Source organism: Microchirus variegatus, assembly GCF_963457635.1.
Source record: "Microchirus variegatus genome assembly, chromosome: 6".
In the NCBI taxonomy this organism is placed as follows: Eukaryota; Metazoa; Chordata; class Actinopteri; order Pleuronectiformes; family Soleidae; genus Microchirus; species Microchirus variegatus.
In genome coordinates, this window is record NC_139807.1 from 9,019,794 (window position 1) to 9,036,410 (window position 16,617).

At 39.9% G+C, this 16,617-nt stretch overlaps 1 protein-coding gene across 2 annotated transcripts in view; it reads left to right on the plus strand.

Annotated features, from left to right (window-relative positions):
* ldb2a (LIM domain binding 2a) overlaps positions 1 to 16,617 on the plus strand; it is a gene marked incomplete at its 3' end in the record, with an annotated part of 107,717 nt that overhangs the window by 78,249 nt on the left and 12,851 nt on the right. For both annotated transcript variants that reach the window (XM_083890689.1, XM_083890690.1), the window contains exons 4-6: positions 896 to 1,018; positions 9,645 to 9,728; positions 14,942 to 15,065. In XM_083890689.1, coding sequence (XP_083746815.1) covers positions 896 to 1,018; positions 9,645 to 9,728; positions 14,942 to 15,065 — 331 coding nt within the window. The remainder of the gene's footprint in view (positions 1 to 895; positions 1,019 to 9,644; positions 9,729 to 14,941; positions 15,066 to 16,617) is intronic.

A 16,617-nucleotide genomic window follows, 5' to 3' on the forward strand; every position in this document is an offset into this window, starting at 1 on the left:
GAGACCATCTGCGCTGGGGGCATTGATTAGAGTGTGTCTGGTGGGATTACATCTTTGCCGTTGCCATGCCAACTAATCAGCTGATTCCCCCTCCCCTCGCCTCGCCTCCCCTCTCTGTCTGTCTGTCTCTCCCTCTTCTCTCCTCTCTTCCTCTGGTTGTCACAGCAACGGAATACGGGAGAAGCGCACGGGCCGCGGCAAACGCTGGATTCAGCTAAAGGGGGGGGGGGGGCGAAAAAAAATTTTTTTTGCTTTCCCCTTACTCTCCCTCTCTCTTTCTCTGTGTGTGTGTGTGTGTGTGTGTGTGTGTGTGTGTGTGTGTGTGTGTGTGTGTGTGTGTGTGTGTGTGTGTGTGTGTGTGTGTGTGTGTGTGTGTGTGTGTGTGTGTGTGTGTGTGTGTGCGTGCGTGTGTGTGTGTCTCTCTCTCTCTCTCTCTCTTCCTAATTGGCAACTCTCTCTGACCTGAAGTTCTTTTGTCTCTGGCGTAAACACACACCCCTCTCCAGATTACATTTATTTTCACATTTTAGAGAAAATAGCGGGATGGTGAAGAGGCCCAAGGACAGCAGACGGCTCTGAATGAAGGAAGTGAGCGGAGTAAATATTGGGAGCATAATAGCTCAGTCATGCTGCCGAGTCCTTGAATAAAGTCCAAAAACATGGAGACAAAAAAAAAAAACAACCCTTCCAGCATTTTTATTTGTCTACTTTATTTCCCCGTTATAAAATCACACCCAGCCAATAAACACTCTTGACTATATATACATATATATATTATATTATATATTATTTTTTTTTATGTTGTTAGCTGACATTTGCCCGGAGGCCTGTTTAAAAAAATAAATAAAAAAAGTGAAGACATCATGTTAAAAGTAACCGTGTGATCTTTGTCCAGGTTTGTACAGAGGGTCGTTTGATACTGGAGTTCGCCTTTGATGATCTGATGAGGATCAAGACGTGGCACTTTACCATCCGGCAGTACAGAGAGCTCATTCCTCGCAGCATCCTGGCCATGCACGTGAGTGTGACCTCACCGACACACACACACACACACACAGGGAGGAGCCGATACCATAATTATGCTGCTTTTCCATTTTACAGTTCCTGCACAACTCGACTCAACTTGGTTTGGTATCGGTCTCGACGTTTTCCCTTATTTGGGCGGGGTCATCATAGCAAAACTGCTGTGACGTCGTTTTATACGCAACACACAAACTAGCAAAGCAGTTGTTTTCAGTGTAGTGAATCATTAGAATCAGTTGATTAAAAACAGTCATTCAGTACTCCGTCTGACACAGTCACTGAACTGAAATGCGACTGAACGGGTCGTGATTCGGCTCCAAGCAGCGCTGTCGCTAAATGCACCAGACTATTGCGATTAAATACATTTCCTTTGCTAAATGTTGGATCTTTTTAAGCCTTTTTAACTGATCACTTTGGCATTGTTCTGTTTGATTCTTGTGTCGGACGTCGCGCTCGTGACTCTTCCAGTGACGACACTCTCTGACATGTTGACGTCACATTTTAGCTTCAGCTCAGCTAGCTTAGAACATGGTACTATCGCTAATGGTAAAGCAAAGAAAATAGAAGAGCCGAGTAGAGCGGTGCTAGAACTTGTTCGGATAGTGGAAAGATAAAAAATATAAACTCTGATTCAAACCAAAACTTATGAATAAAAAAACAGTAGCCGCTTTTTAGCTGAGTCATGCTGTGGCCTGCTTATTTCTGCGTTGTGGCGGAGAAGAATATTTGCGACACAGTTGGAGAATCACATCTTTAAATCTGCTTTAACGTCCAGTTTTCGAAGATTTAGGTCATGTGGCAGAAACCTACAAGACATTCAATTATAATAGAGCTGCGACTACCCATTATTCTCGTAATCATTCGGTCCATAAAATGTCAGAAAACGTTGAATAGTGTTTGTCAAAACTGGTTCTCAAATGTCTTGTTTTGTCCACAAACCAAAATGATTCAGTTTTAATGACTTCTTTGTTATATGGAGAAAAAAATCAAGATTTTTAACACATTTTTTTTTATTGTAAAAGCACCTGAATGTATGAATTGTTGTCACACAATGAACCCTTATTGTCTCCTACATGCTTGGTATGAAAGGATGAGGTGAGATAGACGTAACTTCACTCGACGATTGTGCTAAATCCTACGCACTGTGCCTTTAAATAACTGCATCACACTGATATTGGCATCAGTAGATACTGGAGGTTGTGACATCCACACACACACACACACACACACACACACACACACACACAGACATGAAACTAGTGTGACTTTTTTGATTCCTAACGAGGGTCTCCGCACTCTGCTGCCGAGACACTTTTCTTTTTTCTTTTTTCTTTTTTCTTACAGGAGCTGTTCATGAACACGTGAATTTTAAACGCTAACAAAGCAGTTTGCGAGGGATTCTTGCAAACCAATTTATTTGTAGACATCAAAGGCCGCGGAGGATAAAAAAAAAAAAAAAAGAAAAAGAAGGGCTCTGGTCTGGAAAAAAAAGAGAGAAAAAGAAGAAGAAAAAAAACAAGGTCGAATGAATAATCTGCTTAATTCCACTAAGTGTGGCCCACGTTTAGTCAGTGGAGCTGTGGAGAGCAGCGAGAGCACAGGGGTTTTCTGCTGTCTAATGATTTCAAACTCCACCAAATAACTGTTGTGTTCTAATTAACGAGAGAAGGTAGATGATTATTCTGCTTGTGCCAAGTTCTAAAAGCTATATATAATGTTTTTAATCTGATTTTGATCATTCTTTCTGACTCCACCACACTAGGTGGCGATATACCTCCTGTATAGCTTGTATTATGTTGGATCTATGATGTCAAAACAACATCAGCTGTTATTGGGACCATCTCTTCTGGATCTACCATCATTTTTTTTAAGGCTGACAGAGCATAAATTCAGTCTCTCATGTTTTTCCTGCTGTCGTCTTCTTCTCTGTACTGGAATCTTCTATTATTTATGGGGCTAAGCCCAGTGGCAACAGTTGACCATGCACAGAGCACTAAGACCAAGCTTTAATCACATTCAAATGTAAATATGCAGTAGCACTTCATTATCTGGGTTGTGCTAATCCAACTTTGATACATTTGATCAGTACAATTTCTGCCCCGACTAACATGTCCTGTTTTAGTCATTGACTAAATATTAAAAAAAATACTGTGAACTAGTAAGACGAGGACATGGTGGAGATGCTGTAGAGAGCACAATCATCTCACAGCAAGAAGACCCCTGATTTCATATCTGCTGGTACTTCCACTGTCCAAAAACATGTAGTTTGGTGATCACATTAATTGGACACCCTTCAGGTGTGAACATAACAGTGTGTTTGGCCTGCCAACTGTGTCAGCTGGTCCTCATAGAAGAACCCTTTTGGAGGTTTCCACCAAGAACCCTTTTAAAACCCTTTTAAAACCCTTTTAAAACCCTTTATTCATGAAAGGGGTTTTAAAGGGTTCTCTGGATCAAAATGGTTCTTACTGGAACCATTAGTGTTACCAATAACCCTTGAAAAACCCTTTCTTCAGTAAAGGGTTTTTCAGAAGAAAATGGTTCCAGGTAGAACCTCAGCCCTTGTAGAAGGACCCTTTTGGAACCCTTATTTCTAAGAGTGTACCAGGAGATTTTAAACCGGTGACCTTCTTGCTGTGGGGCAACAATGCTTAGTTGCCACATGAGTCACATGTAAGGAAAAGAATCAGATGTCAGTGAAAGGCTTCACAAACACTAACGGTGCTTTTCCATGATACAGTTCTAGCACGACTCGGCTCGACTCTACTCGTTATTTTTTGGATTTTTCCATTAGTGACAGTACCTGGCGAGGTTCCAAGCGAGCTGAGCCGATACTGAAATGTGACGTTCGACAGACTGCCCGGCCACGGCTTGGTCAGAGAGTGTCGTCGCTGAAAGAGTCATGAGAGCGGCGTCAAAAAACACGAATCAAACCGAACAATGCCGAACTCTAGATCAGTTAAAAAGAGTTTAAAAAAATCCCTGAAAACATGCGTTAATCTCCAACATTTAGCAAAGGAAATATTTAGTGACAGCACTGCTGAAAGCTGGTGATCGTGAGTTTGAATAACAAGCCATTCAGCTCTATTTCAGTGCAATGACTACTGAACGAATCTTTTTAATGAACTGATTCTAATGACTCAGTTGCAGTGAAAACAACTGCTTTGCTCGTCGCTCGTTTGTGTGTTTGTTTCGCGGCTTCACAGCAGTTTTTGTGCAGCCGTGCTGCGACGACCCGCATTGAGGAGGAACTACTGTAATGGAAAAGTGTGTCGAGTAGAGTCGAGTAGAGCTAGAACTGTATCATGGAAAAGTGCCATAATAAATGTATGTCCATCTACATCACATGTCCTGGACTGTGATGGACTTAATTAACGATGGAACTTGTTAAAAAAGAAAAGTATGAGGAGATTAACTCGTAGAGAAGTAGCAGAAATATCCACTGCACATAAAATTACAATCTACAAACACATGTAACTTTCCTTAAATGTAACTGTAAAAAAGACTGTATGAATTACAGCTGCTTTACATGCATTCTTTTCCATTAGCTCCATAAATAAAAGTCACATTTTGTTTGCAAACAGAGTGAAAGGTGAGAGGCAGCGCTGACTTTACAACTACTTTTTCAATTTTTGGGGCCAAATCTTCACATGAATTTTTCGCTCGCCAGCAAATTGGGCCCTGTGGGTTTTCACACTAATTCCTAGAGAGTGGGAGACTGTGGGGTATTGTGGTTTTACAGGCCAGATCTTCAGTGTGTGTGTGTGTGTGTGAGTTCACTCTTTTTGATCGTCGGCTGGATTAATGAAAGCACATTCGCACACAAGGGATTCAGAAGAGGGAAGTTGAGAAAAAAAATGCAGCACTCGCTGCTGCAGAGGAACTTGTGATTTAAGGCGGATTTAAGGGGAAACAATATACTTTTCTGTCTTATTTTATTGTTATTATTGTTAAGAAATGTGTTATATATCTTAATTAAGTTTAATTATAAATGATTTTAAGAAAAATCAGGTGTATTTCTTAAAATCTACATTGTACATTTCAGCACATTGTGAAGCGTAGTCAAAGATACATTTACTGTATAACCTAACAATGACAGCATGATGACGACAAGATTGTCACATTTGTTGAAATAAAGCAAATTTATTGTTGAGAGTTTATAATGTACAGTATTGTCAGTAAATATGAAGATATGACAGAGTTTAGTCATTTGAAGTCCCCACGTAGGACTGCAGCTTTACAGAATGCGTCCGTTTCCCGTTATCTTTAATAATATTTTGTATGGACTATGTGTTTGTGTGCCATAATCAAAGAAACATTTACTTTAAATTAAATATAGTTTGGTTAAAAGGTCGAATATGTAAAAATACTAATGCCTCCAAGTTCTGCTATGTTCAGTGCTATTGCAGTGTTTGATTAAAATAAATGAAGTAAGGGAATTTTCCGGAAACAAAACACACACAGAGAGACAATGCAAAAACACACAAAGAACAACAAAACGGGGGAGAAATATAAACACCCTACAGGAGCGGCTGTGCGTCATTTCAACTGATGTGTGATCTGTGTCTCTCACCCTAACATCTGCTGCACCACCACCTCTTCCTCATCCTCCTCCTCATCCTCCTCCTCCTCCCTCCCACCCACACAGCAATGCATACAAATCCCTCTGCTCACACACACACACACACATGGGTTTGCACAGCTATTCATGTGAGGACAACGTATTGACTTCTACAGCTGAAACAGAACCTGATCCTTTTAACCACACTCCAAACTCAGGCCCTAAACTCATCTAGATCCTCTAATGAGGTTCTGCCTCATTAGAACCAGGTTTTGGTCTCTATGAAGACTAAAACAGGCCAGTGTTTATGCCAGAAACACACAGACACACACAGGTTTGCACAGCTGGCCGTGTAAGGACAGTACATTGACTTCCATTCATTTGGACAACCTTCAATCTAGTTCCTCAGAAATAAGGTTGTGGCTCATTAGAACCAGGTTTTGGTCTCTATGAGGACTAAACCAGGCCAGTATTTATGCCAGAAACACATAGACAAACACGTTTGCACGGCTATTCATGTGAGGACAGTGCCCTGACTTCCATTCATTTGGACAGCCTTAACAAAAGCCAATCCAGTTCCTCATAAATGAAGTTCTGCCTCATTAGAACCAGGTTTTGGTCTCCATGAGGACTAATCCAGGTTAGTATTGACGTCAGAAACACACACACACACACACAGGTTTGCACAGCTATTCATGAAATGACAGTACATTGACTTCCATTCATTTAGACAGCCTTCCATCTAGTTCCTCAGAAATTAGCTTCTTCCTCATTAGAACCAGGTTTTGGTCTCTGTGAGGACTAAACCAGGCCAGTATTTATGCCAGAAACACACACAGACACACATGTTTGCACAGCTATTCATGTGAGGACAGTGCACTGACTTCCATTAATTTGGACAGCCTTAACAAAACCCGATCTAGCTCCTAAGAAACAAGGTTCTGCCTCATTAGAACCAGGTTTTGGTCTCCATGAGGACTAAATCAGGGTTAGCATTGATTCCAGAAACACTCACACGGGTTTGCAATCGCTATTCATGTGAGGACAGTGCACTGACTTCCATTCATTTGGACAGCCTTTCATCTAGTTCCTCAGAAATTAGGTTCTGGCTCATTAGAACCAGGTTTTGGTCTCTATGAGGACTAAAACAGGCCAGTATTTATGCCAGAAACACACACAGACACACACATGTTTGCACAGCTATTCATGTGAGGACAGTGCCTCGACTTCCATTCATTTGGACAGCCTAAACAAAACCCGATCTAGTTACTCAGAAATGAAATTCTGCCTCATTAGAACCAGGTTTTTGATCTCCATGAGGACTAAACCAGGTACAACCAAGAAGTTATTTCAGTAGCTGGATATTAATGAAGAACATGGCATTCCTCTGTCTTAGCATATTATGAGTCTATTACCATGTTTTCACTGTACAATAATGTAAGTTTACGTACAGTTCAAACCTTATATTTACACACAAACATTATCTTAAACTGTTTAAACTTCATATTTAGACGATTGACACGCATCTTAAATTCTGAACATGTGCGTATACTTGCGTGTGTGTGTGTGTGTGTTTTGTTCTGCCGCAGTTTGTTGTGTTGTTGTTTGTCTGTGTTTGGCCTCTTGAACCGAGCGCCTGTGTCGTCCCCGGCACCATATGTGCCAGTGTTTACTCGCATCTCTACAAATTGTTGACACGTCTCCGGCTCCGGCGCGGCTGAGACAAATTTCTGTACAGTGCGTTTAGCCTAATTCTACTTGATGAGTGAAGTAATTCAGAGTGCGGTGTGAGCCGGCTGCCAATAATGCAGCCTCGTTCAATTGTGCCGTCACTCACGTTGGTCTGCTGAAGGACTCCTTTCGCTTTTTCCTCCCTGACTTTCTCCCTCTCTCTCTCTCTCTCTCACACACACACACACACACACACAGATGTGACTGGAGAGATAGAATTATGCATTTTTCATGAGGCGAGGAATGTAAGTGAGCTCACTGCTTCAGTTCAGTCTGGGCCATGTTTTGCTCTGTCAACACCTACAGCTTTTTTAGAATTTGACTGCTTATTCTTGGAGCGGCAAACAAGCTTAGTGAATAATCATGTGTCTATGTGGGGATTTATTTTTATTTTTTTCATAATCAGATGACATCCTATAATTGGAATATTTGCCCTTTTTTTTTTCAGTCGTTGTTCAAATTTAACATTTATTTCACTCCTACACCTGCACAGAATTCTTGTATTTTACTATTAATTGATTGTAGCCAACAACTGGGTTATGTTTTGAGACGTCCATGTGTTAAAGTGGGCTTTATCTGTTGATTATTTTCTCCTAAAATCGATCTTCTACCGCTTTATCCTCCACATGAGGGTCACTAATAAGTTGCCAGTCCCAGCTGACATAGGGCGAAATGCGGGGTACACCCTGAATAGATCGCTGGTCCATCACAGGGCCACAAGAACAACCATAAAAACAGATATAGTCAGCTCACACTGCGTCAAAGGCCAAGGAGAAGAAGTGTGTCTTAAGACGAGCTAACTAAGAGTGTCTTAAGTAAAGGGCCCTGTCTGATGTTAATTGGCAACTCATTCCAGAGTTTGGGAGCCATGGAGGCGAAAAGCCCGGTCTCCTCTGAGCTTCAGCCTAGTTTTTGGGTTCAGTCAGAAGCAGCTGATCAGCAGATCTGAGAGACCGTGATGAAGCACAACACTTGAAACAAGACGGAGAGTCAGAGTGGAGCAAGGCTGTGCAGAAAGCAAACAAAAGGATCTTGAAATGGATCCTGTTATTCTATTCTTCTTTGGGTAACGATGTTAATTAGGAATCACATATTCACCATTAACTAGGTGCTTACTTACATATATAAGTAGCATATTAGCCCTTTATTAGTAATCATTAAGCACATATTAACACCTTATTCTACATAACAGTATTCTACCTCTATCGATTTATCATCAATTAATTGTTGAAGGTAACCCTTACCTTCCAAATGCTTTGGAGAACTTATGTAGCCTACAGTTAGCATCAAAACATGTTTCGTTTGTCCCTAGTGGGCTACTGTACCCTCCAAAATGGCCTCTTTCCTTACAAATGTATTGGAGAACCTATGTAGCCTACATTTAGCATTAAAACATGTTTTGTTTGTCCCTTGTGGGCTACTGTACTCTCCAAAATGACCTCTTTCATTCTAAATGTATTGAAGAACCTATGTAGCCTAGAGTTGGCTTCAAAACATGTTTTGTTTGTCCCTTGTGGGCTACTGTACTGTCCAAAAATGGACTCTTCCCATCCAAATATGATGGAGAACCTATCTAGCCTACATTTAGCATTAAAACATGTTTTGTTTGTCCATCATGGGCTACTGTATTCTCCAAAATTGCCTTTTTCCTTCCAAATGTGTTGGAGAACCTGTGTAGCCTACAGTTAGCATCAAAACATGTTTCGTTTGTCCCTTGTGGGCTACTGTACAATGGCAATGAGTAATAAGAACAACAATTCATACAATTAGGCGATCGTCATTATTGTCATTTTATCTCCAATTTCTGCAACATGGAAATAGTTTGCATTTTTACAAACTGGACCTTGAACATTTACGTGAAGTAGAAATTAGATACAACAATGAAAAGGTCTGGACACATTTCTGTCGCTGCTTCACCACAAACATCATCATCATCTTCTTCATCATCATCACATTCAGTCGAGATGAGGAATTACAATGTGTGGAATTTTAAATGGGACGACAAAGTAATATTGATTAATTAGCCCACAGTTTGACAGTAGCGTGAAATGAAGGCCGGCAAACGCTTCCATTCAGATTAATAGCAACTGCAATAACAATGTTAAGTAGTTTGCGTTTATGACTGGAGGCTGTGAGTGTGTTGATTGTGCAGAACCGATGAACGACAATTAGCCTAATTGCCTATAGACCCTTTTTTTTTTTTTAAATAAAAAATAAAATGGTATTCCGCAGAAAAAATAGAGATACGTGTATGTATGTATTATTTATTTATTTGTCTTTAATATGTGACATTTTCTTCATTTTCGTTTCTCTGCTGCTGACTTTATAGGCACAAGACCCTCAGGTGCTGGAACAACTGTCCAAAAACATCACTCGCATGGGTTTGACCAACTTCACCCTCAACTACCTCAGGGTAAACCCTCCTGTGTGTGTGTGTCTTTGTGTGTCTTTGTGTGTGTTTGTGTGTCGTTTCTGTTCCCTCCTCACACTTAAGACACACAGAGGAACAATTCTTGTCCATTTTTAAGTATGTTGATTCACGTTTCTCATGTGTTTTTCCGCCAACTAAAAGGGCTGATACTTATGTGTCTAGACAGCACGGTTATGTTTGCATCACGTACACTAAATTCATTTTTGTCACTTAACCGCGAATCCGCAGCGTCTTGAAGTCAAAGTTTTAAAAACGACGGTGCTCGGATGTGTTTTAACTTGCATTTAACTTTATTTTTAGATTTGTTTTCCTTCGCTCTCGCTCATAACTCCTTTATTTAAGGTTGTGTCGTGACTTTAAATGTGACTCGTGCAGGGATTGAAAAGCCTCCGTGCAAAACACGCTTTATGACTCTTAAAGCGTTTGGAAAAAGCCAGTGTATAATTTCAAAAGTGCGTGGAATCAAAACAACAAATGAGCACTTATTCCTTTACTATCTGCATATATATATATATATATATGTGTGTGTTTTTGAACCTGACCGCAGCGGCACAATTTTTTACACAAATGGGAAGCGTAAGCTGTCTGAATACATTCGTGATTATTTTACAGGCTTCTATTTGTGTTTTTTTTTTTTTTTTTTCGATGCCACAGTTGACTGACAGCTACGCTCTCCTAACGGGAGAACAAGAGCGAGCGGGAGAGAGAGAAGAATTAATTGGATACAGAAAATTAGCATAACATTAATGAACGCTCCCTGTTGAGACTCATAATTGTGAAATGGCGCGCGAATCGGGGAACGGCACCTCGGCTGCTTATAATAACCGAGGGAAGAAAGACACAGAGAGAGGGAGAGAGAGAGAGAGAGAGAGAGAGAGAGAGAGAGAGAGAGGGCAGGCTGGCCTTTTTTTGTTTTCCTATAACAATGATTTTCTCCACAGAAGAGCAGCGAAAATGCTGCTGGAAGAAGAAGAAGAAATAAGAAAAAAATAATAACACATAATTCAAGTATCTGTAATTACACGCCTCAGATTGAGCTTGTGTTCGTTCTTGATTTCAGAGACGGTCACTGCCAATGAAACAGGGATGATGTGGTGTTTTCTGTAGGGAAAAGATGCGTGTTATGGAAAAAGATTATTGTTTATTTGAATCTAAAGTTGCACAATCTCTGTGGTCTGATGTCGAAATGTGTCTCACACACACACAAAAAAAGATTTTTCCAAAACACAACGTGGTTTTATTTAACATGGTTTTGTGGTTCATTTTCATTTCGCACAGTAAACACACGAGCTGAACGATATAGGGGGATTTTTCTCACAGCAAACATTGGTTTGCAATATACGTTTTTGAATGAAGGTTATAAATAAAGTTGAGATTATGGACCACTTTTTTCTCACGCAAAGATGAGAACTTGATTGCAAAGATATCAGACACGGTTAGTAGTAGTTGTAGAAAGTAAAACAATTGTAACTGCCTTTTTGTAAGCAATCGCGGACATTTAAATAAGAGCTGCGACTAACGATTATTTTGTTAGATTTATTGTCTTTGTCCACAAACCAAATTTATTTTGTTATATGGAGCAAAGAAACCAAGCAAATATTCACATTTAAGAAGCTGAAACAATCAGAAAAAAAAGCTTCAAACCGATTCAACGATTATCAAAAAAGTTGACGGTTACTTGAGTAATTGATCAATAAATCGAGTAATTGTTTCAGCTCTTATTTAAACATGTAATAAAGACAATGAAGGATAAATCCTGTATAACATATCGCAATTGTTATTTTGAATTGACGAATAATCGTTTGTAGTGATATTAACTTTATTGAATTTGTATTTAAAACTTTACTTTATGCCGGAATGGCAGCAACTTCAGGCTCAGTTTTCACAAAAAAAGCAACTTTAACCTTTTTGTTTATTGTCATGTGTAGAGGATGAAAACATGTTTCTCTTTCTTTACTGTCCACAAGAATGCAGAAACTAACAAAAGTCAAAAGAAATAGATAAATAAGAGCAATACTACTACTAATAATAATAAGAAGAAGAATAAAAGAACACACAACAAGGCAGTAGGCATATAATTATAAATGAAATAAACTTATATTGATATTTTTTTTTCCCTCAGTGTTTATCAGTCTTTCCAAAAGAGACTGACAGTTTCCTGGTCACGAGGTTACAACCGGCCTTTCTCCCACTCTCACAAACACACACACACACACACACACACACACTCACACATATGCTCGCTGGTTTTCACTGGCCGTGTTTAAGCCTTCCCATGTATCGGAGCTGCCGCCTTCCTACTATTCAGCCTGAAAATAGCCCTTGTTTTCAGGCAGAGAGCCAGCGCTTGCTGGCTGAGCCGTGCAGGGATATTACAGTGTCAGGCAGGGAACAATCAGAGGAGAACATGGGATTAGTCTGTCGCAGGGATGTTCATTTTTACCTCCAGCTGCGCCGCATGAAAAACACCGGCGTCCCGACGCGGGGAAGAGCGGCAGATATTACCCACGTTTTTGTACGTACGAGGTGATGTTTTTTTGACGTCAGCGTGTTGTGACTGAAACATATCAATCATGTTTGAAAAATAAAAAAGGGGACTTTACAGGTGTTGTGAGTTGATGAGCTCACTGATTAGACCTGACATCAGAAATCTAGAGGTGGCGAGGACACTGAAGGTCAGATGAGATCATTGGTGATGAATGATTAACACCGTTCCTTTTCCCCTCGCAGTCGTCGTGACGATCAAATTGCCCTTGAGAAAGTCGTAGTTTTGACCTTACGGGATAACGGAGACGTAAATTAAAAAAAAGAAAGCGTACGTAAATAATAAAGTGTGTGGCTACGTCGGCTAAGACCTCAGTCCTGTATCTGAATCAGAATACTTTTAAGACACAACAGCATCGCTTATTTCCTCAAAAACTTTGTTGTTATTGTCATTATCAATCAACGTGGCAATGAATTCTTCCGTTTTTGGATAAATGATGTATTTTTTTTCGGCCCAAAACATAAAAATCGCAGTATTTTCTCTTTGGAAAGAGCATTTTCTGTGGTTCCCAAAGACTGGGTCAGGACCCAGAGATGAGACAGAGGGGGACTTTTTTTGGCTCCCCAAAAGGATGTACAGTATGTGTGTTCTTTTTAAATAAAAATGCAAAAAGGAATTTGTAATTCATTTATCCAAAACAGCTAAAGGAAATGACTTGTTTGCCAATTCAAAATTGTATGAAGTGTCTCAGAATTGGCTGTAAATTTGTCGCTATTTTAGGCACAAATTTGCTTTTGCCGTGATTGTCACGACAGTGATTTGGGGTCATGATCGTTTGTCATCTTTTAAAAAGTGGGTCTGCAGAAGTGAAGTTTGGGAAAACGCTGCTGTGACACAAGCAAACAAGAGAAATTAGTTTCTTTTTAAAGAAAAATACACATGCATGACATTCTATAAGCTATTTCTTTGGTTGTTTGGATTGGAAACCCGTTTGATTTGAGATGAACATGGACGTGTACAAAGAGAGGTGACATTAGTGAGATTTAAAGGTCCAGTGTGTAACATTTATGAGGGACTTGTATCGCCACCCGATGGTGAAGTGTGATACCACAGGATCCTGATATAAATCAGTATTTATTGCCACATACATTAATTTTAACCAAATTTGACTTCTTTTCATATGGTTTGAGTTATTATTACGCAAAGAGCCAAGAGCCTTTCTTGATGCCTCTGTGTGTTTCTACGGCAGCCAAAATGGACAAACCGGAGAGTGTGTGCGAAAGAAGCAAACGACCGTAGTTCCGTGAAACTTTTAATACCCTGGTATAGGACGCAAATTGCTAGATCAACGTGCAGGCTGCACATGATTTTGGTATCGCACGCAAGAGAGTACGTTGGGCGCGTTGGGTGTGCGTGGACAGCGCATGCGCGAACTGAACTTCTGCCCCACCAGTAGGTGGAGTATTATCACCAAGCAGAAAAACGTAGTTGCCAAGGAGAGTCATCCGAGCCTCGACCTGGCGACCCACGAACCGGCTGACACCCTGACTCCCCCTGCCCGACGGGAGCTGTAGCATCGTTCCCTTCTTCTTGTTTGGTAGAAATGCATTCCACTGTATTCCCAGACTTCTACCGCCACCCGATGGTGAAGTGGGATATCGCAGGATCCTGACGCTAACGAGTGTAGCAGGGTCCACGGTATGCGACGCACAAGTTATACCGAGGCCTTCAGAAACAGGAGAGTGAAACAATCTTCAGTCTCACCACTAGATGTCACTCATTCTTACACACTGGACCTTTAAGAGAGAATGACAGTTTACAATATGCATTTTTTTTTTTTTTAAATTGTCATATAACGATACATTCGTTAAAAAAGAACGTAGCTCTAGTTTAACAGAGCAGAACTTTCTCATGAGCAGAGCAGAGCAGATCAGGCTGCCTGGAGTTTGATCCTGGTGTTGTCTTGTTATTGCAGATGGACAGTGATTGTCCACAAACTTGACCGCACCATTCTCGGATGCATGTGGGATGATTGCTGCATGTTGAAGGCGGCCGAGCCGCCCGGCGTGCAACGTTATCCAGATGTTATCTGGATAAGCTAAGCCTGACGTATTAAAGATGACAGCCTGACCCCTGGTTCCTCTCACTGCAGATCAGCAGAGATTTACAGTTTTTTTCTCCAGACTGAATATTGAGCTTAAGGTCTTTTAGCTGGAGAATATTGTCGGAGCGCGGTGTGGGAATGCGTGTTTGTCGACAGAAAAAAAAAAAAAAAAAAGAGCTAGACAAATGTTTGTGTGTGTGTGTGTGTGTGTGTGTGCGTGTGTGTGTGTGTGCGGGCTCTCGTACGTGTGTCATTCACATTTTTATTGTGAGTTGTAAACAGCTCGACAAAGGCTGCTCATATTAAAATGTATCATCCTGCCCATCTCCCTCTCTCTATCTGTCTCCTTGTCCTTCGATCTGAAGCACTTGACAATAAACCTGTTTTTTTTTTTTTAAAGGTTCTTTATTAGCGGACGTCTATAAAAAAAAAAAAAACTGATTTACTGCGCAGCTAATCACTCAAAGTCAGTCTGCGGTGATTAATTAAGCAACAAATTCAATTTTTTATGGCCCTTGTTCCTGTTCTCTCATCAGATATTTAATAAATCGGCTTTAATTGAGTGTGCGTGTGTTGTTTATTCTCTGTGTGTGTGTGTGTTTGCAGTTGTGTGTCATCTTGGAGCCCATGCAGGAGCTCATGTCGAGGCACAAGACCTACAACCTCAGCCCGCGGGACTGTCTCAAGACGTGCCTGTTCCAAAAATGGCAGAGAATGGTCGCCCCACCAGGTAACGACCCACTGCCCCCTGCTGAGAGATCACGGTTTTACGGTCTCATTTAAAAAAGAAAATGCAAGCAATGTTTTGTTTTTTTGTGGAACCCAAATCTTGTCTGGAACAATTATCTTTTTCTTTTTTTTTCATTTCAGCAAAGATAACACCAGATTAATTTCTATTTTACTTTTCTGCAAACCATGCAAACATGGGGAAAGTTTGAATGTGACATTTTTGGCAAATTGGCAAATGTGTGTCATCTCAAAAATGTTCAAAGTGACACACTATTTGAAGCTGGGATTAAAATTGTGTTAATTTACTTTAATAAGGCATTTTTTTATAAGATCATATCTTTTCTCTTTTTTCCACATAATCTGAAAAAAAAAAGCTTTTTTTTTTTTTTTTTAGATTTTAGGTTTCATCTTATAATTCTGTTAGAATCATCCACTGAGAAGGGAGATACAGTTTTATTAATGACATCATTTTTGTTTTCAAAATTCACCATTACACGTCTTAATCCCTTACTAAATGCACTTTGAGGGACTGTCAGGTGAGTGAAATTAATCAGAATTCAGGTTTTTGCCTCTTGAGTCTAAACCTGGCAGAACTTAAGGGGCCTCTCAGCCTTTTATGATTGATGTTTTAAGGGCAGTTTCTCAAAAGTACCAGGGCTTAAATTGGCTGTGTGGTCTTAAGCTGGAGGAGAGAAAGAATAAGAATAAGCTGAGATTTTTTTTTTTTTTTTGGACACATTGGAGTGGCTGCAAATTACTGCAATGCTTAGCGAGCCGTGACGAGATGTCTTTAAAAACCAACACCAGTCAAAAAGCCTTTGACTCAGACCTGTGTAACTTTAATTAAGGGTGCCGGGTGTAATCAAACTAGTAGATCCAGCTCCCCCCCGACCAGCAGCTCCCCAGTGTCAATGACGTTCTTCAAAAGGAAAGAAGAAAAAAAAACAGGGCAGAGTCGAAGAAGAAGGAAAAAAGAAAGAATCGTTTTATGAATATAAATCTGAGCTGAGAAATAGTGTCTCTATGAGGAAAATACATATGAAGCCATTTAAGGGAGATGTAGTTTCATATTTAGATTTAAATATGCTTTTTTTTTGTTGCCTCCTCTGTTCTCGTTTCATCTTTAATCTTTAATATTTAATCTAGTACTTGTTTGGTCCGTAAAAATGTCAGAAAATCTTCAAAAAGCAAATGTTGATCGGTGTTTCTCAAACGTGGAAATGACGTCGTTCTCAAATGACTTGTTTTTGTCCACAAAGCAAAATAATTCAGTTTTAAAGATTTATTTGATATGGAAGATTATTAGGGCCACATGTGAGATTAAATCAGACTTTAATCTCAGAATTTTGACTTTTTTCTTTAATCTCAGGATTCTGACTTCAATCTAAGAAATATGACTTTAATCTCAGAATCATGAATTTTTCTTTAATCCCAGGATTCTGAACTTAATCTCAGAATTCTGATTTTAATCTCACAATTCATGCTATTTATTTATTTATTTCTAACCCCACTTTAATGTCAGAATTCTGACTTTAATCTCAGAATTATGACTT